At 51.4% G+C, this 24749-nt stretch overlaps 8 protein-coding genes across 8 annotated transcripts; 3 read left to right on the forward strand and 5 right to left on the reverse strand.

The window, feature by feature from the left end:
- Positions 1-416: 416 nt before the first annotated feature.
- On the reverse strand, positions 417-7762 carry ags3 (alpha-1,3-glucan synthase Ags3; the record flags this gene model as incomplete). Its single annotated transcript, XM_056685251.1, has 4 exons — positions 417-465; positions 520-7119; positions 7187-7362; positions 7409-7762. The coding sequence occupies 4 exons, from the start codon at positions 7760-7762 to the stop codon at positions 417-419; spliced, it is 7179 nt and encodes a 2392-aa protein (XP_056548857.1).
- Positions 7763-10941: 3179 nt separating this feature from the next.
- N7482_003127 (uncharacterized protein) lies at positions 10942-12163 on the reverse strand (the record flags this gene model as incomplete). Its single annotated transcript, XM_056685252.1, has 3 exons — positions 10942-11210; positions 11262-11468; positions 11515-12163. 3 exons carry the CDS (start codon positions 12161-12163, stop codon positions 10942-10944), a joined length of 1125 nt encoding a protein of 374 aa, XP_056548858.1.
- Positions 12164-13528: 1365 nt separating this feature from the next.
- On the forward strand, positions 13529-14557 carry N7482_003128 (uncharacterized protein; the record flags this gene model as incomplete). Its single annotated transcript, XM_056685253.1, has 3 exons — positions 13529-13974; positions 14026-14329; positions 14378-14557. 3 exons carry the CDS (start codon positions 13529-13531, stop codon positions 14555-14557), a joined length of 930 nt encoding a protein of 309 aa, XP_056548859.1.
- A 1064-nt stretch (positions 14558-15621) lies between these two features.
- N7482_003129 (uncharacterized protein) lies at positions 15622-16298 on the forward strand (the record flags this gene model as incomplete). Its single annotated transcript, XM_056685254.1, has 2 exons — positions 15622-15915; positions 15969-16298. 2 exons carry the CDS (start codon positions 15622-15624, stop codon positions 16296-16298), a joined length of 624 nt encoding a protein of 207 aa, XP_056548860.1.
- Positions 16299-16552: 254 nt separating this feature from the next.
- Positions 16553-17600, reverse strand: N7482_003130 (carbon-nitrogen hydrolase family protein; the record flags this gene model as incomplete). Its single annotated transcript, XM_056685255.1, has 3 exons — positions 16553-17324; positions 17375-17463; positions 17556-17600. The coding sequence occupies 3 exons, from the start codon at positions 17598-17600 to the stop codon at positions 16553-16555; spliced, it is 906 nt and encodes a 301-aa protein (XP_056548861.1).
- A 389-nt stretch (positions 17601-17989) lies between these two features.
- Positions 17990-19911, reverse strand: N7482_003131 (glycosyltransferase family 2 protein; the record flags this gene model as incomplete). The annotated part of the gene is made up of 3 exons (XM_056685256.1): positions 17990-18987; positions 19050-19284; positions 19342-19911. 3 exons carry the CDS (start codon positions 19909-19911, stop codon positions 17990-17992), a joined length of 1803 nt encoding a protein of 600 aa, XP_056548862.1.
- A 771-nt stretch (positions 19912-20682) lies between these two features.
- N7482_003132 (cellulase family protein) lies at positions 20683-21969 on the reverse strand (the record flags this gene model as incomplete). The annotated part of the gene is made up of 1 exon (XM_056685257.1): positions 20683-21969. The coding sequence occupies one exon, from the start codon at positions 21967-21969 to the stop codon at positions 20683-20685; it is 1287 nt and encodes a 428-aa protein (XP_056548863.1).
- Positions 21970-23500: 1531 nt separating this feature from the next.
- On the forward strand, positions 23501-24649 carry N7482_003133 (glycoside hydrolase family 16 protein; the record flags this gene model as incomplete). Its single annotated transcript, XM_056685258.1, has 3 exons — positions 23501-23733; positions 23785-24238; positions 24311-24649. The coding sequence occupies 3 exons, from the start codon at positions 23501-23503 to the stop codon at positions 24647-24649; spliced, it is 1026 nt and encodes a 341-aa protein (XP_056548864.1).
- Between the last annotated feature and the right edge of the window lie 100 nt (positions 24650-24749).

The raw sequence follows: 24749 nt of genomic DNA on the forward strand, positions 1-24749 counted from the left end.
TAGTCTCTAGGGTAGGAGCTATATATACCTATCGCATATACCTTTTACCTATATAGGAGGTACCCTATGGACTTGAAAAGCGAGATACTTTGAGAAACACAAAACGTCGAAACAATACATAAGCACATGCCCAGGTAAACACAGTACTTAGAAGTGAATAAATTTGGTAATCCGTGTTCTTTCCAAAATTATCAAAGAAAATGTTTCAAAACATTGAATCCATCAAAACGCCATTATTATCATCACAAGTCATTAACCACCTCACTTAAGTGCTTTCTCGTACAGAATCATAAAAGCAAAATCTCCGCGACATCTGTACAAAAATACTTCGTACATCGCATCTCAGGAAATCCTCCACATATACTGTGGCTGATTATTCCAGGGTTGTTCGTATCATATTTTGAAACATGCAAAGCTCACGGTCTGTTTAGCTGTTCTCGGCGATAGAAGAGAAGGAAACCAAAACTGCAATGATAGTCAGTAAGAGCATTGATTGCGAAAAAGGGAACGATGGCTGACCTAGCCAGAAGCTGGAAGAAAAGTGCAATCCAGAACCATGCATTAAAAACCTTATCCACCGACGAGCCAACATTCGGAGAAATGCCAGCTGGGCCGATATTGTTGGGAGCAAACGCACGAGCGCAAATGGTGGCAATCGATCCAAGAGACTGCGCGGCTAACAGGACGAAGCAGACGTGAACTCTCGTCAGTGTCTGCAAGAGAATCATTCCGAGACCGACTTGTTGAATTTCATCGAGAACACCCAACCATAGCCAGAGACCGCGCGATATGAGGGCTCCGGAAGTCAAACCACCGGCCCATGGGAGATAGTAGCCAATATTAGAAGTTCCCCACCAGGATTGCGCCCAGCGTGGTGCACCGAGACTGAGTCCGAAGACAGGTAAGATCCAGCTGTGCTCCTTGGATAAGACGCGGAAAACGAGCAGCGCACCGATCCAGACAACGACAAAGAAGAAGAGGACCAAAATGAGGACTTCCCATGTTTTTGCGTGTATGGAAGACCAAAGGAATGTCCAATTGCGACCGAAGACGGCGGAAAGGAACCAGTTCTGAATAATGACCATGAAGAAGAACCAGAGAACAATGCGCCGACGGAAGAGAGAGGTGTAAAAGAAGAGGATCTTTCCGGGGGCTTGACGATAGTACTTCGGCAAACCTAGAGCAAGGAGCACGCCGATGATGAAACATACTGCAGCAATGGGCATTACGACAGCTGTCAGTCTCCATGAGCTCAAGGCAGCTGTTGTAATACCGCGAACTTCCACCGCAGTGACTTTGGAGCTCCAAAACCACAGGGCTACCGTGTAGAGCTGTTGCATGCCCTGGATCAGACTTGCGCGGAACATCCAGTCCTTGACTGGCACAGCACCCTGATCACCAAAGTTGAGGGCAAAGAACAATGAGCCGCTGGAAGATGCGGTGGCATAGGCGCCTGCGGCAATGTCCTGAGCCCATGCCCGACCAACAGCCGAGAGTCCGAGTGGTGAGATACCCACTATGACGAATGCAATGCAGTAGATGAACCAGGGAAGAGAGAGGACAATCACGGACGGGAAACGGTAGAACAGGAACCACCAAACGATGGATGACAAGCAGTAGACTGCCGCAATAATGTAGAGCTTGACCGCATTCTCACCGATTTCGCCAACCAAAAGGGTGATTTGTGCCGAGTTTGTCGCGATGATCTGTCCGAGACCCAGGAATAGAGCGTAGACGGGCCAATTACCGACGCGCCATCTCATGAATCTCTGGATGGCGATGGGTCTTTTGTATCCAAGACGAGAGAGCCATTGATCCATGTCATCTGCTCCGTTTGATTCCGATTGTTCAGGAGTAGGTGAGATGTACTCATCCTCCGTGTCCTCAACGGCATGATTCAAACCAGTTTCAGTCAAGGGACGCACCCCCCTCTTGGGCTGCTTTTTTAACTGCGCGTCGGTGTACATGTCGAAGAATTTCCGCTCACTCTTCGTCAAATAGACTTCAATACAGTGATCTGTGATCGAGTTCTTCTTGTTGAGGTTGGTGAGGAGCCTTTCAAAGTTGCGCGTGAAGTAACCCATGCTGTCAGTGAAGGTAGGGTCGACCTTCTGCAGATTGAAGACAGGTTTATCGTGATCCTCAAAAACAGATACCATGGAGAGAGTGGATAGGGTGCGGGTGTTGGCAACAGGTGCAGTGTTACCAGAAAGGAAATCGTCAGCAGGAACGGGGGCTCTGAATGGAGAAGTGTCACGAGAGACTGATGAGTTGGAGGTCGATTTGTTAGACTCGCCATGAGAGTGTCGGTTATCACTAGAAGACGAGTCGAGATACTGGGATGTGAGAGGACGATTGATGGCCGCCATTGCCTCTTCGGGAGAGATATCTTGCTCCAGTTGCTCCTGTGGCGTCCCAGTGCCATCTTCGTCAACGTCCGTGGTATCACCTTCGAACAGCTGACTCTCACGCAGTGCCTTCTTTATGAGACGTTTCCTGCCCTGTCCAGGTCCGAGTCGTCGACCGAGAGACAGCTTGCGGCCCATCATGTTGTATCTGGCGCTCTCAGGCTCTTGCTTGCCTTCAAGCTCCGCTGCTTGTAGTTCCAGAAGGGAAGGCTGAGCGGGCTGCGAATTTTTCGCTGGTGTAGTTCCCAAGGCACCCACCGTAGACTGACGGAATGCCGGGCGGGATCTTGAAGGTGGTAGACCATGCATATCCCAATTCACCTGAGACTCTCGGGTGTGCCCAATAACAGTGTCCCTGTTCTTGCTGTTATGGATGTGGATTGCAGTTTGCTGCAACTTTTCGAGCCTTTGAACCCATTCAAGGACGGGGAATCGCTGTTTGGCGGAGTTTGCACGCATCTCCTCTCTGGTCTCCGGGGATGAGTCCAAAGCGGACTCAATGGCGGTCTTCAACTGATGCAAGAGATGGCGAGCCGAGTCGGATTCCACAGTATACCACCAACCCGGCATTTGCCCAAGACCTCCAATGCGAGAACCAATTCCAAGAGCACCCTTCCGACCAAATTCAACGGCAACCAATCCGAATGGCTCATCTCGAGATGGGATCAAGGCAAAGTCGGCACCAGAAAACACATAAGGTGGAAGAATCGTGAACTCTGGCCTCGAGAACACGCGACCTGGATACATTTCCATGATGCGCTCGAGCTTGATCGCAGCCAGCTTGCCGTACAGATCAACAAGGGGACCGATCACAATCAATTGCACGAGAGGTCTGGCAGAAAGAATTGCAGGCATGACATCTGCAATCAAGTCAACTCCCTTCTGCTTTGACCATCTTCCGACGAACACGAGCAAGTCGGCATTGGGGTCCTCGTTCAGACCGGCCCATTTCTGTGCCTGGAGCTTGTCATGAATGAGCTCGGCGTCAGATTGAATTGTGACCTGCACCTGTGCGCCATTCTCCACGGAGCCTGTATCAGAGGGGTCTGGATTTGGAAGGCTACCGATGTTGCTAAGACTCCAGAAAATTGGATATCGTGCAAATGAGCGCTTTCCGTACTTCTGTGAAACACCCACTGCGCCGAAACCGCGCTGATGGAATCGTAAATAGCTAGCACCGGTATGGAGCAGGTTGAACACATTTCCAAATTGACAATATTTGGTCGCTATGTCAACTGGAAGATTGAAGACAGAGCACACTTCTATCTTCTCTTTTTGTGTTCTCAGTGGCCAAAGACCTTGGAATTCGGCATTGTGCAAGGATAGGCAAACCGGAATGGTTCGCGTCGGTAGCAGATACAGCGGTGCAACACATCCGTGAAAATCATTGATGTGGTAGAAATCGATGGAGGGCGTTCGCTTGATTGTTTCTGCGATGCACTGATTCCAAGCTGAATAGTAGATTGCGCTGTCAAGGTCGTCCATACGGGGTGGGTAAGGCTCCGCCTTAGTCTGCTGCCTGAAGACGGGGGCGTCGAGCAGGACGTAGGTGATGTTCTCAACGATGTGGTACTGCACCTTCACCAAATAAAGCCTGTCAAGAATCGTCACGACGTAGGGTTCAATCGGTGTATCCACGGGATAATCGATATCACCAACACACGGAACCACCCAGATAAGATTCTGGTGCTTCAGGTTCAGGGACATGAGCTGAGCCATGACTCCCAGACCACCAATCTTGACTTTGAGTTTCCAGTCTGCGATGTCATACTCCATCGTGGCAATCAAAATCGTTCGTCGTTGGCTGACCACCTCTCCCACGGCAATGCCTGTCGGCACAACCTTTTCAGAGATCGTGTTTTCCGCGCCAGTCTTCCTGGTAAACTGGACTTTGACTTTGCGCCAGAACAAGAGAGGCAACGTCTCAACCTTGAGAACATTGCCGTCTTTGTTAAGCTTTACTTGATAGAACGATTGGATAAAGATGAACACTCCTACCAGACCCATGATGATAGGGCAAATGCACAGAAGAATGAAGAGGGTGAGCTGGGCCCATCCAGATCCGATGGGAACCTTTTCATACCGGAGATTGCCATCATTGAGGGATAGCCTCCAGCCGAGATGTGGGAATGGTGGCAAATCCGTGATGTTGATCACGTTGGACGAGAGGTAGGATGGAGGAAGCTTCAATATCGTGGATGAGTTGCCCACGTCGCCGTAGACCTCCGAGTTGTCAGGCACACCCGACGGGTCTATACCCCAGGCATTTATCTGTCCTACGGTCGGCCATTCGTAGACAAAATCGTAGTTCCAGCGCAAGGTCTTGGAGTCGAATTGCATTATGTTGTCGAGGCCTGCATCGTAACCGTACTGGTTGAATGGGCCGTTGAACCACAAGTGAGGGAACCTTCGGACCGAACCTTCATCCCAGTTATAATCTCCTTCTTGGATGTAATCGCTGCTCCCAGTGAGCCTGGAAAAGTACTGCACGCGGATATGGGTTCCTTTCCAGGCTTGCATGGATGTTCCGGTGAAATTCGGAATGGTAACACTCGTGTTGCCTCCCTCGTACATCTCCCAGCTTGACCAGGTGCTCCCGAAATCAGCTGAATACCGGAACTTGTCAGCGCCTGCAGCGTTGTGTTGGACGTAGAACCCGTCTCCGGATTTGTGCACTAGGCTGGTGGAGTAATTGGCCAGTGGGGTGATCAGGGGATTGGTAGGAACACCGACGCGAAGCAAAAAGCTGTCTGTCGCATTGGTGTAAACTCCAGATCGGTTAGACGTGGAAATGTTGGCAACAGTGAGCTGGTGGATTCCGTGATAGACATTGGTCAGGTTTGCAGACCATGTCCAAACGGTCGGGACCTCTCCGATAAAGTTGTTGCTGGTCGTCCTGGCAGTGACATTGGTGCAACTCACACTGGAAGTATCAAGAGTGGCGACGGTTCCTTTCTGCGTGGTAGCATTCAGGCTAATCGCGTTGGTAATAATGTCGCAGTCCATTGCTGTGGAATACCCAAGCTGAATGGGGATGGTTTCACCCGTGTCTTCTGCAGACAGCAACCGAGCATCATGACCAGGGACAAACTCGGTCACAGTAGGACCAGGCTCCATGAAGATGTCAACCGGTACGTAGGCCCGATATTCCCATGCGTTCAGCTCCATGCCGCCGTTGACACATGAATAGTTGCTGTCTGGTGGACCATCGTTCACGGTAAGTTCGTGGTATGGATAGAAGAGGTTCTTCAACTTGGTACCCGATGCAAAGGGCGCCAGCAAGGCAGCAGAGCTGTTACTGCAGCTTCCACCAAACGTCTTTGTCTGGTTTCCATTTTGATAGACGAGCCATATTGTTTGATTGGGCCAGATTGTATCGACCTGGACCTCCGGGAAGTAGCCTCGCAACACCGACCAAAGCCCGGTGACCGTGGGAGTAGTAGATGAACCAGGAAGATAGATGTCTTCTGTGAGTTGAGAGATGGTTTGAACGAACAAGCCATCATTTGCGACCGGGTAATGAGTCCGTATCTCGAACATTCGCTTCATCAGGTTGCGGAGTGGATGGGCGGGATTGCGTTGATCGTAGGTGACGGTGATGTCGTTGCAGCCATTGCTTCCCTTCTCAATCGGGAAATCGTAGAACTTGGTGGTGTCCACATTGAAACAGCCATTTGTCCACCATGCGGTTTGGGACGACATCGGCTGCCGACCGTAGAGGTAGTTTGCTGCAGTGGCATCGAACACGTACATGGCCTGCTCTTCACCCCAGAGGATAAGGGGAATCCCCGGAAGTACCAGCGTGATCACGTTCAATCCCAAAAGGTATTTCGACGTGCCGTTCTTGATTGTCGGCCATCGGAAGTTGTCTTGGTTCGAGACGCCATACATATGTCGGGGATCCAACTCTCCTGTGAATGCATTGAGGAAGTCATTGGTGACAAGCATCGCATTCCAGGCTTCAATAAAATCGGTCGGCAAGTCTTGTCCTGCAACCAGGTTACCGTCCATTCCTAGAAAACGGGTCATCGACCGGTAGATTGTATAGTGGAATGCCGTGGCATCCAATGCTTGCAACCCGTCCTCTCTCAGGAAAGCACCCTCCGAGGTGTTGGTCAGCTTAGCACCTTCGGCTGGATTGTTTGGACGCTGATTTGGCTGGCGCCCGCGGCCAAGGTAGAGACTGCCAAACGTATCGCCAGATGTGATCTCTCCCGGGAGGAAGAAATTGTGCTTTCCGTACATCTTCGCGCATTCACGGTATACCGCCATCATCTCGCTAAGGGGCTCAAGGGTTACCTGAACAGCCTTATCGAAGCGGAACCCGTCGATGTCGAGACTGGCGATTTGGAAGCAGGAGTGTCGAGTGATGATATCACGAACGGGCTTGTGCCATTCGCGCAGGCGATCCTGCACTGAAGCAAACTTCGTAAGCTGACGCTGCCAGTCCGGGAAATTACCAAATGCTTCTAGTTCTCCGAATTGATCGAAGTCGCTGTTATAGCAACCATCGAGGTCTTGGACTCCCCCAGAGGTTAATGGGAAGCCATCCTCCCACCAAAACTTGGGGTAGTCGCATGTGTTGTTCCAGGTGTTGCTGAAGGAAAAATCGGCATATCGTCGGTCCGTGACCCATTGGACAGTGTATTCGCTTGCTTTGAAAGGAGCCGAGCCGTTCAGGTGGCCCTTGAACCCGATCAAGTTGCTCAGACTAAATCCTCGGATGAGCTCCTGCACACACCCCATATATCTGGGACTATGCTGGAGCATTGACTTACGTTGCGACCGTATTGTCCACAAGTACGTACATATCCCGGCTGTGAATTTCCGTCACGGTCCGTCTCCAGTCTGCCAGTGTGCCGTAATGTTTGTCGAGCAAAGTGGTATCAGTCGGCGAGTAGCCATCGAAGGCCCAAGGTAGGTTCTCCAAGTACGTCCCGGCGAAATAAATTGCCTGGCTAGGTTAGCATTGGGATTTGGTCTAGGTTAGATCAGTGCACCTTGAATCCCATCCCCTGAATATAGTCCAGCGTGTCTATCAAGCCTTCCAGGTCACCGCCGTGTCGCATCTGATTAGAGTTAATCACATGCTCGAATTTGGTTCCGTTGATATTGTCGTTTGTCGGATCGCCATTAGATATGCGGTCCAAAAAGATCGTATAAACAGGGAAGCGCCAGTTGTCCGGCGATGGATGATAATCATGGTCCGGCCATGCTCCCCAATAATCGATGGGGCCTTGAGCGCTTTTGTTCTGATTTAGGTTGTAATCAACGAGAGACTCATCGTAGGGCCAACACAGGACGTAGGTACTTAGAAACGACAGTATGACAAGCGTCGAGAGCTGCATTTCCATATATGCTATCCAGGTATTCTGCAGGAACCTACTGCCGGAAACTGCGCGAACACCTTAACGAAAGTGATGTTTCAGTTATTGGCAAAAGCGAGAGTGAGGTGAACGAACAACGAACGAGTTGTTCACCCAAAGCGAGTAATTCATAGTAGAACCTTTCTACGGGTACGAGTTTACTAGGAATAGGAATCTAAGACCCTTATCGGGCCGAACGGACGGCGAAATCCCCTTATGTCCGCTCGTAGTGGCGATCCGCTCGGGCGCTGGTAGCTATCAATCCCTCCACCGATCACTTATCGCCCGCGCTGAATGGCCGCGTTTGACGGTGTCTCAGACAGATCCAACAGCGGATTCGACACAGTTCGCCGACCCATGCAGCTACGCAGAAGCTGCATTAGCGACTTGGTGACCTCTGCGTGGCCGGAAACCATGTCAGATACCATTTTGATTCTTGAAGGTTTTGTGGATTGCCCTTCCCTCCTTTGCTTTATTATCTACAGCCTAGTATTCCATTAATGGAACAATTCCCTTTGTTTTCGATCAACATCTCTTAGCGACACTCCAAGCCAGACCGACGAACAAGTTCTCACCGGGCCTAGAGCCTTGCCCCACAGCTCCCGATGTGGCATAAGGCGTCACAAACATAAACTTGTATCACCAGCCATTAGCCGTGTCTCGATGTCATTCTGTGTGAAATAAAGCAGCCCTCGTATTCAGAACCTAGAAATTTTTACTGTTGGTGGTATTTTGCCACAATTCGCTCCTCCTCAAACCTGTGTCGCGAATTTTTGCCCTTTTACGTATTTAACCGCTCATATCTGAGATAGATAAAGGACTGATCAACGAATGAAACACACCGCACAGCCTAGAATACGCACCAGTTTGGTTTTAGCGCCGTTGAAAACTCGTATCGGCACAATCAAGATACAGGTTAATTGACAGGGATCTCGTAGGATCCATAGTTACATACGATATGTACGGCATGATATACTGTTTTTACCCGGTGCTGGGTGCTACAGTAGGGTACATAGTCGTCATGCACTAGTTACCAGATGGGACATACTGTAACTTGGCTTTCGTCATGATTATGCTGGTCAGGTCGTGTTCTGTTCTCACAAGAAATAATTAATCATTTCTTCTGAAGTCTCCTTCATTCTAGTCTCAAATTTTAGAGAGAATAGGCGAGCGTGATGTGATATAACCTGAATGCAAGTGCCTAGACGCGATTCGATAAGGACGTCTTGATTTCTTCATGAGACGTACCTTCCAAATATAGACCGATTCGGGATGGTGATCAATTGTGATTCAATCCTGAGATCTGTGGACCTAAAATGCAAATCCTAATTGACCTGCCCCAGCCGCCCTACTGTTTCGCGTATCCACTTGATACCTTATTTCAATCTGGAATCCTCATTGATATAAACTTAACTATTTACAAAGCCCTCTTGCAGGATAAAAGTCAGCCAACAATCAAATTAGCACTTCGTAGTACCTTACTATAGCATGTTATCTTACAGACTAGCCTTTGATAAAGAAATTAACCCGACAGCTGGTAACTTGAGTGCGCACAACTTGATTTCATCCTTATTTACGATCAACAAAAGTAAAATTCATCATCGCGGTGATACTATTATGTTATTTCTTATTTGTCACCATTGATAATCCTAGGGGAGACAGTGCAGGTGTTGTTTGAGCGCGATCGGCCCGACCCATCAACCACCCATACGTAGACCAAGACCTCGGCAAGGACGGCAAGGGACCAGACGGACTGGGGACCGGACCATACTATTACTATGTAGGGCTTAGTCCCTTACTATCAGGATCGCACTACTACGGTCTCATAGTCCTATAAATAGAATAAATACAGAAAACCCTATTAATATATATAAATTATAACGTTCTTCCCGCCTGCGCTGCCAACCCACCTGCGTCGCCAACCCCACCAAAATCGTGTCTCTGGCACGAAATGCCTGTCTCCCCCATGAAGCTATTCCCACCCATGGGAGATCACGTGGCTTGGTACACCGATTCCCCAACGATACCTCATCGATAAAGCCCCACTCTTCCACCTAGGCATCCTCCGGGCTGCCCCGCTCCGAAGAGGTGGTGTACCTTAGTATATTAAATCGACTATATCTCCGTAGTGAGACACCACTAACACCCTAACGGTGACACACCCACCCACACCGCTCCGTGTTGTGGGTACTATACCCCAAATTAGGCACAAGAAGGGGATTATCAAAATCCCTAGTATCTAGTAGTAGAAGCTAGTAACTTATGAAAGGCTTTAAGGGGTTTAGCAAAGGCTCTTCTTATGCTTTATTTACTAGTAATCTAGTGGTAGAGAACATAAACTCAAATTCTATTATAGGTTATACTGTAGGTCTTTAAACGTACCTCTACTATTATCTAGAGGAGAGGAAATATCAATATCACCAAGCTAACTACTTATAGGTGCTATATATAGACTTTCACACATCGTCGCTTGAATTTGGGCTCGGAGTCTTCAGTAGCAGGTAGAGTATTAAGCTATTCCTAATCTGGTTTTGCCAAATCTATTTCAATTAAAGCCTAGTAACTAATCTATTGTAAGTAGAACTCCTAGTATTTAAGGTGCGTATCAGCCTTCGAGTTCAAGAGATTTTCTAGGTGCAAAGCTCTCAGCGTGCTACGCATCGTTCGGCAGCCCAACCACGGGGCTTAGCACGCAGGGGGTATGAGGCTCAACTATGCGCAGCAGATTACTACCCCAATTTCACGTTTCACCGCACGATGACAAGGATCCTCGACATTCCGTCTAGTTACTAGTCACTCGGTGAAGCGGTGAAGTCGTCACGGTGAGGACTACCACTATCAAGTATCGTTTCCTAGGAGAAGGGGCACGGAGTATCGACTGAAACTCAGAAAGTGGCCACAATGATTCAGCAATTTGCGATGCGACTTGGGCAAGAATTGAATAATAATTACAGCGACGGTATGTCCATAGAGAGAACTGCGCACCCGACTTCAGATAGTGAGCTATATATAGAATCTATGTAGTCTAATCTTGGAGAGAAAAGAGGACTTAGGTACCTGGGTTTTCTTCTGTTCAGGATGGTAAGTGGCTAAATACTGTACAATTTTGCCTTGAACACTTTCGATGCTGGGCAAGCTAATCGATACCCTTCCCTTCACTGAACCTTTTACCACCTTGTGAGGTTTTTTCTAACTCCCTTCCAATGTCTTTGTCCAGAATTCTCGTCCGTATGCACCCGTCCATGCTCCAGTAACAGCTTCACCGCTGTCTCAAAGCCGTTTGACGCAGCCGCTGACCGTGGCGTGCGACCACTAGAGTCCCTAGAGTTGACATTCACCCGCCTAGTCTCTAGCAACAGCTTCACTATCGACTCGTAGCCTCCCGAAGCCGCCCAAGACAGTGGTGTATGACCACTAGAGCTCCTAGAGTCGATATCTACCCGCCTAGTCTTTAGCAACATCCTTACTATCGCTTTGTGGCCCTTACGCGCCGCTAGGCAGAATGGGGTAGACCCGAAGCGGTCCTTTGAGTTGATATCCACCCGCCCCGTCTCCATCAATAGCTTCATAACCGCCTCGTGGCCCTGAAACGCAGCCCATGCCAGTGGTGTGGTAGCCGCGAAGTCCTTGCCGTCGACATCCACTCCACCAGTCGTGAGCAATAGCTTCACCACCGACTCGTGGCCTTCTGACGCTGCCTTGTGTAGTGGCGTGCGACGACTAGTGTCCCTAGAGTCGACCTTCCACCCGCCCAGTCTCTAGTAACAGCTTCACAATCGTTGCATGGCCATTGCTCGCCGCCAGGGAGAAAAGCGATTCATCGAAGCGGTTCTTTAAGTGGAGATCCGCCTGTCCAGTCGCGATTAACAGCTTCACCCCCGACTCGCGGCCTCTTGACACTGCCTTGGATAGTGGCGTGCAACCCTTCGAGTCCCTGGAATCGATTTCCACTCGCCCAGTGTCCAGTAACAGCTTCACCATCGTTTCGTGGCCATTACACGCCGCTAGGGACAATGGAGAGAAACCGCAGCGGTCTTTCCCGTTGAGCTCGAGATCCACCCGCGTATTCTCCAGCAAAAGCTTGGCCACTGCCTCTCGGCCATTCATCGCAGCCCAGGATAGCGGTGTCCTACCATGTCTATCGATCGCCTCAACATCAGCTCCTTCGGAAACGCAGGTTCGAGCCGTCGCCTCGCTCCCTCGGGCGGCTGCCCACAACAACACCGAACTTCCAGAAGTCAGCGAATTGCGCCGGTAAAGGTATGGATTAAGGAGGAAATAAAAGTGCCGATTGATTCGAGCTAAGGATTTGATATCTCTTTCTCTATCAAGAAAATCCGCAACGAGGAGCAACAATTCACCAGGAAGATAGGGGGTCGGCATTTTCATTCCTCTGTTGTGACCTTCGAAACGTTCAGGTAAACATGATCGCGAAGATGTTCACGGATTCGGGGAATCCATGTTCTCCAGGATATTCGGACAATTGAGAACACGCCACCACTTGCCCGACGCCCGGCTCCTGCGCCCGACTAGGCGCCCACGACGATGAGAAACAACAACCTAGAATATAACTATACAAACAAGACAAACATAGTTACATAGACACGATAACGTAACTAAACGTGCTTCCCGCTCACCCATCAAAGTCGTGTCTCCCATACCTGCACATCTTCTTCCACCACATATCATGACACGCAAAAACGCTCAAATCGCGTCAAAATGGCAGGGAGAGGATCTTACTCGCTACAGAAGCTTATAAATATAGCTATTGTCCGTTTATTCGCGCAGCAGCTACGCGATATGAAGTGCCTTAGTTAACACTATGCGATCGCATCAACGGAACACTCTACTATATCAAAACATCACTATCGGCTAACGCTATCTTCTACCAAAGAGGAACCGCTAAGATAGTGAATAATTGATGCTAATATACGAGGTCTAGCGCCTAGACCTTCGACTATTCGAGACATAGCTAAAATTATCCTCGCGACTCGCGGCACAATGCCCCTACCTATAGCCGGCAATGGCTACTAGAATTGATAAATTACTAGCTAGAGCTTTGTACACAATAGTCTAGGCGATATAACTATTAGCACTCTGAGCAAGCCAGAGGATGCGTAGGAAGATAAGATGACTAGATGGAGACTCTACAAGAGGCAGAGTAAGAGGTGGAAGAAAGATATTGAGGAAGCTTGATCATAATATTATTTAGCTGGGGACTTTCCCGGTATTGATAGCTCAGTCTCACTAGAATATGATCGGATATCTAGTTATTACTCCGATTGGTGATGTGTATTATAGTTGTAGTAGTCTAGAGCAATTGCATCAGACAGTATGATATCAGCGATATTACCCTATATTAGATCGCGTTAGGCTGCATGGTATTAGCCTATAAGATATCTATAGTAGCGATAGGGTATCTATGAATTCTAATAACTGTTATAATTTAACACTATCTACTACCTGGAGACTATTCATATCCCAGCATCCATGCGGCGTGGACCACGAGAATTCACTACAGCGAGCCTAGTTTTGCGTCCCTCCCAAATCGAGGCCCTACTGGAAGCAGACGAGTTCGTTGACGCGGAGTTGGGAAGCCGTGCAGACGGCGCATCCCGTCTCCTTCCTGCTGTTTTAAGCGCAGTTGACGCTCCTGCCTGTTTCCCTCCCTCCCACACCCTTTCCTGGCCCGTCCATTTACCCAACACTCCCACATCCATCTGTCGCCCGCCTCGACTTACCCCAGCACCCATCATGCCGCCCCCGGCCCCCGTCAACCACAGGGAGCTGAGAGCTCGATACCGGGCATCGGTGACGAACATGCTTACCCAGCTGCGAACCTTCTCTCAATGGACCTTCAAGGTAGACGACCTAGCCGCACTGGGTGTCGATGTCTGCGAATTCGATCCTTACGATCTGAGAGACTGCACTCCTATTTTCGAGCCTCTCTCGGAGCAAGAACTCGATGATTACGATCTCGACGAGGACTTGGTGCTGAACGAGGAGATCTTAGAGAAACTCAACCTCCAAGACTGGGCCCCGAGCACATCGAATGAAATCTCCCGCCGTGAGGAGGAGATGGAGGCGATGCGAGCTGGTGGACGCATCTTTGAGTACCTGGAGGCAAGATATTCGTGCTGGTCAATGATCTACCAGCCCAAGACCCCCCTCTCGATGGTGCGGAACTGGACGGACGTTGCGTGAGTGGCCCCCTCCGCCTCTGACGAGCTTGGGCGAGACTGACGATTTAGTATCCCCCACCCTGAATACACCTGGCCTCGGTCCCTTGGCATCAATAGCTGGCCTCGAGATCATGGGCTTCTGTCCCGCCCGCGTACCCGAGACCATGTCGGATGGCGCTGTGAGATGGTGGGTGAATGGAAGGATCGTCCGCGGCGAGGAGATCCGACAACTCGACCACATGTTCGCCTCATCATCGTGCATGGCACCATTGGCTCTTCGAATGGGATTCTGCTCGGTGAGCTGGGAGCTCTGGCACAGGTGATTTACAACCGCCTCTGCCAGCCGAGTTTTGACCATGAATCCTTCTTCCCGGTAGAGAACATCCATTCCATTTCAAGTATAAGGAACTAATGAGAACAGGTACTGTTGATCTCGCTTTTCGGACCTCGCCATGGACGGATACTGCAGGGTGTGTATAGACGGAACGGGAAGCTTGACCTGCGAGTCAGTCGGGTCTACAGCTTCGTGAAGGTGAAGGAGGCACCCCTAGACCTCTTCTTGCGGTATCTCGCGAGTACTCCCCGGCGCGATGACTGCTGAACAGGATGATTGATGGGGTATCACACGCCTACAGAATATCATACACCAATCTCACCGTAACCGACTATCCTGCTGAGCACTGATTCGAAATGAAGAAATACGTTTTCTAGTTGAATACATGCATCCTTACCTCCTTGTAAATGAGAAAGGATGGGTAGACGTCGGGTTATAGAGATAATACAGCCATGTGGGAAACAAAAACATGTCCTGGCTATCTAAAAGCTGACAAACATCCAGTTTGTGACTTCCTACTCCGAAGCCCACCTTATGTCCCACTCTTTGAGGGGTAACAATTCAGATAAGAAGCTTGCAGGGTGGAAGATGTGAGATCGTCAGAATAAATTCAGAAGGACTGTTCATATGCATTTCCAGCTGGCTCATACTCCATCTTCTAATCTTCGTATCCTCCTCTGCATATCTCTTGTAGCTGGCTGAGAGGCTATGAGCCGAGTGAGCGACATTACATCTCATCTGACTGCCTCCCAGGGGGAATACACCACGAAAACAGCCAAAGCTAGAATATGCAGATAAATTACGATCAGGAGGCGGGTGTACGGCCTATAGATATAGTTCGAGGCTTCGATTTTCATGCATTTCTGCTCGTTGCCGCGACCTCTACATATTCCGGTCAATAGTTTCTCCCGCCCGAACTATACCGGCGATGTCGTGTCTATGGTGCACATGTACCATCTCTACCTGTACAAAGACTCGTATAGATTTGTCTTCTATGTACTTCTATACACCAGATATTCACCAGAAAGTGCTCAACAGATCACCTATCTCTACATACAAACTTGAATTGTAGTGATCGATATCACAATATCCACGTGCTCGGCGAAATGACACTGCGGGAAAAAGAACCTTGCAGGGAAGGAGGATAACCTTACTAAAGTTCAGCGACATGATACTGCTAGAGACAAAAGCACAAGCGAATCTCACCAGCCACGGGGGTGGAAAAGCAGAGTGTTGAGGACTCTTCAGAACCAAGAGACGTCCACGTCTCGTACACTCCCCTTACTTCGGCGATCTCACTTTCTCCCTCGATCATCGCACACGCCATCATCATGTGCTACATCGAGTACTTCCCAATCATCCCAAAAGGGTGCATCGCAGCCAACAAGCACGTACACATGGTCAAGGACATCACTCCGTGCTTTGAGACCGTCGCCATCGCCATGGCTCGGCAGGCCGACTCGGAGACAGACCCCAAGGGCGAGCTCGCCATCACCCTCTGCCTAGACGCAGAGTGCATGCGGATCGACTGTTTCCGCCGAAAGATGCATGTGGCGCCCCTGCAGGAGTCCAACCCTCACTGCCCCATCTGCACGGGCGAGAAGACCCTCGTGGCGGCCTTACTGGTAGGTTCTCCCTCCTGTTTTCACGTCGAAACCGCCCCATGAACTACATCCAGGTCGACACCGACACCGAGTACGCCGTGCTTCCGACTGGCAGACAACTGCGCACCGCGGCAACGGAGCGCAGTCTCCCCAGTTACTTCCGCCGCACGGATCTCTGGTATGGCCCTGACTTTGACATGGACCGCATTCGTCTCGTCACCACCGCGGACAACAAGTTGCGCTACGACCCTGCCCGGGACGGCGTGACGAACCGCGCATATGAGGCTCGGGTTGCAAAACGGATACGCCGCGTGTACTTCAAGCTCTGCAAGCAACTGGATGAGGAGAGTGATAGCGTGGTGCCAGCTACTTTGGACCTTCGCATGAGTGTCTTCCAGCACTGATTTGTCTTTTCTCATTAGTGGAGTTTCGGGGCATGTAAAGGAAGGTGGTCCTCGCACACCAACCACCAATATGAATGATATAGATTTTCCTTTCGTGATACGGGGGTCGAGTCAAAGGAATGTAGGGCATGCTGGTTTTGGTTTCATTTTCTCGTATTCAAGACTAACACATGGTGGTGGATGGACTCCCTGTTCACCAGGCCTGGCAGACGTAATACCCGATCATCAAAGAGTCAACATGTGCACGATATAACCTACTGCGACGCTGTATGCCGATATACGTAATGCCAGTCCTCTTTCGCAAGATCCTGCCGGACCTTATAGTTCTGTTCCGCAATATCCAAAAGCCCGAGATCCATATCGACAACCCGCATGCCCTCCTCAGAGCCCATCTTCGACACGGGCCCAACAATCGGGAGTGCAACCTGGGACATCCCGAGGAAGTCCTTTTGGGGACCGGCAGCGTTGACAAAGATGATGCCACAGGTATTTTCGTAGCAGCGGGCTGTGAGCGTGGAGTTGAGGAAGAGGGCCTCCGACTCGGGGTTGTGGCGGAGGGCATCGTCGGAGGCGTCGCGTGGGGTCCCTGTTGCAATCAGTATGAGGAGACATGCAGCTGGACAGAAGAAAGGCTTACAGAAGGTAGGAATGATCACGATGTCGGCGCCGTCGGCAATCAACTCGCGGAAAGCCTCTGGGAATGCCAGATCCCAGCAGATCAACATGCCAACACGGCCGATCGGTGTGTCTATCGCCGCATGGCGCTCCTGTCCGGACGACGTCAAGTGCGGCCGCTCGGGATGCCAGATGTTCTTCTTGCGATAGGAGCCCAGCACTGAGCCATCGTTTGAGATGAAGTAAGCAGTGTTGTAGAAGAGGTCGGCCTGTTTCTCAATAATAGTTCCCGGAACCAGGCAGATCTTTAGCTCTTTGGCAAGCGCCTGATATTGGGCGAGATATTTGGCAGCTTCGCCCGCCTGGACAGCCCAGAGAGGGTCGTTGGGGACCCAGCCACTCAGGTGGTATCTGGACACAGTGTGAGCGGCAGCGGTAGCAAGACCGGCAGGTATACATACTCAGGGAGAACTGCTAGCTCGGCGCCTTCGGCGGCAGCGTCGCGGATATACTTGCATGCTGTCGCGTGGTTCTCCTCGATAGCCAACTCCTGCAGAATATCAAATTAGCTGCAGCTGACACATGCGTCATCGACGGCCGTTAGGGATCGGGTGGGATCGGATGGGATCGGCAGCATCGCACCTTAATATGCCACTGGATGGTGGCGACGCGGCGAATTGGGGCCATAGTAGGACGCGAAGGGATGATCGAATTAACAATGGAAGAAGCGAGGAACGAGATGCAGTAGAAATTATAAATTGAAATTAGCTGAAGCCGGAGAATACCCCAGCGACCCCAACTGGAATCGGAGTTGGAGATGGTGGGCTACGGACCCAACCGCGAATCAGAGCGGCGCAAAAAGAACTCCCCGCGCCGAGCGTCTATTCCCACTACGCGCGAGGTGCTATGAGATAAGCTCATTCCCGCGCGCCAGCAACACTGTATAGGATGAACAATGAGAAAAAAGCAGAATTACGACATTATGGTGGGACATGTATCATGCAAGGAAATAAAGACTGATCGAACGAAAATCATCAAACACCGCCGCCAACACCCCATGCAGATGCAGAGGACCGTCATGCTAGGGCCACCGCGTCTTGGTTGAAAGTCGGCTTCTTGCTGACGCGATACACGAGCCGGTCCGTCCAGAAGTGCGCAAACACGGCGTGCAGGGTCGGCACGGCTCCGTAAATAGTACCCGCTATGGGGAAGCACACACGATCCAGCAGGTACTGCGGCTTGTACCAGACGCGCGGGGAGCAGCCGGTGTCATGCAAGTTTGCGTCGCGCATGTCCTGCATTCGAGTGTTAAGGCACAGCGTGTGCCAGCGCTCATAGAGACTCAGGCAGATGTTCATCCCGATGAAGGAGAGCGCGCGCAGGAGATCGGTGAACGAGAAAGCCCAGGCAAGGGAGGGGTGCAGTTCGGACACCGGAACCCAGAGAGGGTATAAGACGGAGAACAACATGATGATGGTCAGGTGGCAGGGCATGAAGTGCGCTTCCCAGAGTAACTCGAGGAGGGCAAAATGCCGTGGGCGCAGGAAGAGACATCGCTGGTGGAAGCGGAGATAGCCCATTGTCCGGCGCGCCGCAAAGCCCGAGTCCAGTGCTCCCCACATGTGCCGCAGTGCCTGGCGGTACCGGGCGAAAAGGGTGTCAAGGGTACGCCGCCAGCCACGGCCACGGTCACTGGAGACATTGCATTGGCTGGCGGGGATCCAGATCACGCGCGAGACGACATTGCCCGCAGTCTCGAAGTAGCATTTGAGCAGCATGTGCATATCCTCGCCAATAGCGGTCGGATCACTGTCCCATCCTCCGACCTTTTCGGCCAGTGACAAAGGCAGTGAGTAGACTGAGGTGGGGATAGAGATCCAGGTCCCCGGGTACATGGTGGACAGGCCGGCGAAGCCCCAGAGCAGATCAGCACATCGGACGAGAACAGGGCTCTCGTGGGAGTTGCGGTCGAAAATGATGGGGCAGCAGTAGATAGTTCGGTCTGCTTCGGTGATGTACGAATAGTGCATGCGACGAATCTCGGTGAAGTAATCGCGGGAAAGGTGGGTGTCCGCTAGAAGTGGTTCGGTCAGATTTCTCGCTCCCAGCGATGGATGTAACTACTTCAAAACCTACCGTCCATGACTGTGACAACAACATTGCAGCAGTCCATCTTCAGCTCCGGCCGGTGGATCTCAACAATGCTGCGCGCGGCGCAGGCCACATTGGAGCTCTTGCCCGCAATCTCGCCTTGAATTCCTGTGGGGTGGAAGGTGGGTCGAATGTGGAGAAAAGACTTTTCGAACATGGCCACCAGATGGGATGCCTTGACGGTGGCGGTGGTCTCTTTCTGCTCCATAGCCAGATACACCTATATCCTGGATCAGCAGTCTGTCAATGCAATCCCGCGCTATGGTGGGTGGCCTACTTCATATTGCGTCTTGGCCCGTGGGTGGCTGGCCAGCACCTTGAGAGTGGTCTCCAGGGTGTGCAAGTCCTCGCAATAGTTGGGAAGAATGATTGCGTGCACCACCTCCTCCTCCTCCTCCTCTTCCTGGACCTCCATCACTGTTATTCCGGGAACGTCAGTCTTCCTCACCTTGGAAGAGTCCGACGCGAGGGAGATTGGGGACAGCGGCTGCTCGATAAGCTCCTCGCCCGTCATCTGGGGGGACTGGGCCGGCTTGCACCATATACGCCGATTAAAGGACTGCTTGGCGTGTCTGGTCGCGCTGAATATGGACCATGCCAGGCGCATCGTGAAGCCGAACATGTGACAATGGATGAGCACTGCATACACGATAAAGATGCCCTGGGCCGGGTTGAGCCCGCTCCAGAAACCATCTTGCGGCGGGGGTTTGCCGGGATGCACTGGGTTGGGCGGCAAGAAGCTCTTCCACAGCGTCGACTTGAGGATGTCGGAGAAAGCACCCAGCAGCAGGACGCCGAGGGCGATAATGCTAAGCCCCGGAAGGCAGCGAGTCAGCCATCCCAGCATCTTGACTTGGGGCGCGATTATCGGAGTGATGGAACAGGTATTGAAGGCCACCACAGAGACCACGGGAAAAGGGCAAGTGCGGTCACAGAGAAAGAGAAGATAAAGATCAGAAACCAGGAAGCCAGCAAAAGAAGAAAAGTAGCCCCGATGGGTCCCCTAGAGAGAGACCGGTCACCAGGAAGCCAGGAAGCTTACCATTTTTTTCCTCCCGTATTGATGAAGAGCTGCCGCACGATAGGATGATCTTCATCTAGTGTTTTGGGACCTGCGAGCTACATGAGCGGATTCTGGGCGAATCAGGGAGCCTAGAGGAGGAGGATGGGAGCGGGTGAATCAGAGACTCGCTGCGGCCCAAAGGGGCAATTATCAGCAGAGCAAGAGCATTGGCGATACTCTTCACTCCGCACTATGCCCTGAACAGCAATATCAATTACCCTTTTCCCGCTTTGACCACCGAAGACGCTCAACACCTGACTGCTTCACTCATCACACAGCGTACACTTCGACTATCAAAGCCCGGCAGGCTCGAGTGGAGCACGATCCGCTAAAGCTTGGCACAGGGTGGACTGCTGATTGGTTCAGAGCGGATCAGGTAAGCAGCCCCATGCACGCGCCTCCCCACGACCATTCATCAGGGTGCCGGCGGCAGCCAATCACGGCCGGCCAAACAACAGCGTGGTCCAGCTGTGGCAGGGAAAGATCGAAAGAGACGTCTCAATGCTTGCCAGAAAAAGTATACTCGTTTCTCATTTCTCATTTCTCAGGCAGCAGCTAATGGGCTTGACCTTCCTCTCGCCCGAGCCGTTGCAAGTCTGCCAGCCGATAATCCCTCCGCACACTCGCCCAATCCCAGCCGTCCCCGACCAGCCCATAGCTCTCCCACTCGCCTGTGGCTTTGCGGGCATTCAGCGCCCAATACCCCCAACTGGTATCCACCTCTCGCAGGAAACGCACCAAGTGATGCCAGTAGTTAGTATCTCCTTTACTGGGCGCGTCCGGTGTGCCCACCTCGCCCACCCACACCGGCGCGATCTCCTCTGCCAACAAATACCCCCAGTTCTTCCACATCGTCGCTGCAAAGCCTTCATACGACCGCCCTGAGAAAGGGCGCAAGCTGCCCCATCCCGACCACTTGTACACATGCGCCGAATACACCACCCGCCCTGGCAGGCTGAGCTGCACGGGACGGGCCCTCGCCCCCGAGAGATCGTTCGCCGACGAGATCCCCTCCACAAACATCAGCCAGTCTGGGTTCAGTGCTAACAGTCGCTCCGACGCCTTTTCTGCAGCATCCGCCCACTCGTCCCAGTGCATCGTGCCCCAAAGCCCGCGCACCTCGTTGCGTAGGTCTGCCCCCATCACCAGCGGGTTGGAAACCAGCGGAGACATCACCATCTCCCAGTTCCGCATCCAGCCCTCTTCGCTCTGCGGTACCGAGCACAGAATGTCGCCGCCGAACCAGTCGTTCTTCCAGCTTAGATCGCACGGATTCATTCCGCAGCACCACGTCGCCTGCGTGATGTGGTTGTTGACAATCACCAGCAGTCCGGCCGACGTGAGGCTCTCCACAACTTCATGGAAGACATCTAGCGCCCGCAGTGGAGCTCCGGGCAATACAGGATTATGGAATAGATCCTGGTTTGCGGCGATGACACCCGGATTGATGACGGGGTTGTTTGTGACGATCTCATCTGCGTACGGCAAGCGCACGCTGTTGAACCCGAGATCTCGGATGAGCGCTGCGATGGCATCCCGATGCTGCACGTCCAGTCCCCCCGGGACATAGTCGGCATCGCTGGCGCCATACCAGTTGATGCTGGCCAGTTTGATGGGGACACCCTGGGCATCGATAATATGCCGGCCTGCCGTGTGGAAGGGCGGGGTGAAGTTGAGCGTCGCAATGGTCGGATCGGCCGCAGTCGTCATGATAGTGGGTACCGAATCCAACCCGTCTTCATGCAATTGCCACAGCACCACCTGAACCAGCGCCAGAGTCGCGGCGGCCAGAATCAGGGATACCGGACGGTTCCGTCGGATCCAGTGGATGAGTGGGAGCATGATGCAGAGACGTGGCCCATTTAGAGTTGGGCGCCTGGAATAATTATGAATAGTATAGATGGCAGATATATTGTTTTCGAGTTATTTTAGATGAGATTGAACCGGTCGAATGAGAATGGGGTAGGTGAAGGTGGATTTTGACCTCTAATCGCGCGGTGACGACCACAGGAGGGCACATCCGGCTGGGCCGCGCTTGTTCTGGCCGTGTGCGATGCCCCTTCGGGCGTTCGGCCAATGATGCGGCCGATGACCGACTAGGATTGGCTCTGCCGAGCCATTCATTGCGATTCATTATCATGATGAGGTGTCTATTTTCCTACAATGAGGTCGAGGTAAATACCTTGTAATTGGGAAACCTGGTCTTGAATTTTAGAGGATTTGGGTCTATGCATCCAGGTTCTCCTCAATCGACCTGGCCACCGGCTGGCGATCAACAGACTACCAGCATTCTTTCGGCTTTCCAAGTCTACAAACACAGCATTACCCGTCTCTCTTGTTATGAAATATTCCATGATGCCATGTTTACGTCCCACTTACCCAGATGTCAATGTAGCCGAAGCACTGTTCAAATTGATATTCAATCACGGCCAACACCGGGTTTGGCCACAAGGCAGGAGTATGTATACGTGTCTCCAGTCACTCTCCTTGGTCAGGGCTAGGCCCTGAGATAGATCCCTCAGTCCCTCCCTATGCATGCCGTATCATGCATTGACCAAGACTAGCCCTTGCGAGGCGTTCATGCCCACCTTATCTACTCCTGCTCTACCCCGCCTAATCAGGGCTAAAATGGAAGGCCAGCGGAAGGGAATAATCCAATAGAAGCGGTGAAACATGGGTCACAACCGGGTTTATGCGAGATACATGAGATTTTCTGAATCTAGATCGCATTCTGGTAATTGCTTCTACGAATGTGGGAGTGGGTATTATATCCATTTCCGATACGATTAAACTTCCCGTCAAATATCTAAGAACAAAGTCACTATGCAGCACGAGAAATCTTAATGTAGTGTTAATTCAGAATGAATCAGAGATGAAGGGAGTCTGAAAGAGCCAGTTATTATCCACGAAGGGTAGAACTTGGTATTGCGCCAGGCTCGAGCTCTGACATCGCGGACGAACGACACTAGAGTTTTCAGCCAAAGGGATTATAAGATGAACGCCCATCATACCATATCGTTTGAGAAACAGAGTAGAATACACTAGTACATTAGCCTCTGTCCATTAAGAAGTTGCACGACTACACTATATACTGGCTGACATCTCTGGGCATCGCCGCTCCAAGTGCGGTTCCAGATTCGGCGTCGGGACATCACAAGTCGGCCCTTTAAATGATTCGGCGCAGGCCTCCATGATATCAGCATCTCTTCTCTGGGTTTGAGCAACTTTCTTCTAGATCCTTTCTATCTGTATAGTCATCCTTTGAATCTATCACTTACTCGATCGAGATTCACAACTTTCAGTTCCCCAGCTCGAGTTATCTAGTACAAGGAACAAATCAGGACAGGAGCCTCACGACTCAGCAACAACGACGATGCAGCGATCCCAGCCGCGGGGCTATTCTCTGCACCAAAGGCCCACCGCCTCCCCCACACTACTCACTGCGATTGTACTTGCGACTATCATCTCCAAGTTTGCCCAGGTTGTCAAAGCCAACCCAAACTATTCCCCGCTAGGTTATCAGTTACTCGATACATACGAGGGCACGTCGATCTTTGATCAGTTTTACTACTTCTCGGATGAGGATCCAACGAAGGGTTTCGTGAGGTATGACTCCTTCCCATCTTAGAAATACACCAGCTACTCGTTTCGCGCTAGATATGCTACCAAAGAGACCGCCCAAGATCTCAATCTCACCTCCACTACCGACACAACCGCCATCTTGCGCGTGGACTCATCAACACCCGCTACGGCTGGAGGTCGTCACTCGGTGCGGATTGAGTCAAAAAACAGATATGACTCCGGCCTCTTTATCTTCGATATCATCCACACGCCGGTGGGCTGCGGCACATGGCCGGCCCTCTGGTTAACAGACGGCCCTAAGTGGCCTAGCAACGGCGAAATCGACATCCTCGAGTCCCATAATCACGGCTCGCATGGTAATGAGATGTCTCTGCATACCACCGCCGGCTGCAGCATGGATGTCGCGCGCATGCACAGTGGGACGACCCTCTCGGATACGTGCGATATCAGCTCTACCGCAAATGCAGGTTGTACTGTTGTGGGTGGCCCAGCTACCTATGGAGAGGCCTTCAACAGCAATGGTGGCGGAGTACGTTGTCTCGGAATCCAAATTTCCAGTCCAAATGTGTACTTCCAGTAACTTATACTAATTTGGCCTTAGATATATACGCTGGAACTTCGCGATGCAGGAATCCGAATATGGTTTTTCCCACGCTCCTTGGCTCCATCGGACCTAAACAACGCATCGCCCGACCCTTCAACCTGGGGCACCCCGCTGGCGGACTTCCCCAGTACAAACTGCGACATCGCGTCACACTTTCGCAACTTGAGCATCATCGCTAACATAGATCTCTGTGGTGAACTGGGCGCGCTGCCACGGCACTATACCGAAATGTATAACTGCCCGGGTTCCTGTCCTGATTTTGTGGCCAATAACCCGTCGAGTTTTGAGGAGGCCTATTGGGAATTTGGGAGTATCAAGGTTTACAAGGCCTTGTAAGAGGTTGTGTGGTTTGTGTCACGGCTTTGTGGCTCTTTATTGCTTTGAGTTTGCTTCAGTGGGCTCGTTTAGGCATTTCGCTATATATCGCTGTCTTCCA

This window comes from Penicillium canariense, assembly GCF_028826845.1.
Source record: "Penicillium canariense strain IBT 26290 chromosome Unknown utg000001l_segment0_segment0, whole genome shotgun sequence".
In the NCBI taxonomy this organism is placed as follows: Eukaryota; Fungi; Ascomycota; class Eurotiomycetes; order Eurotiales; family Aspergillaceae; genus Penicillium; species Penicillium canariense.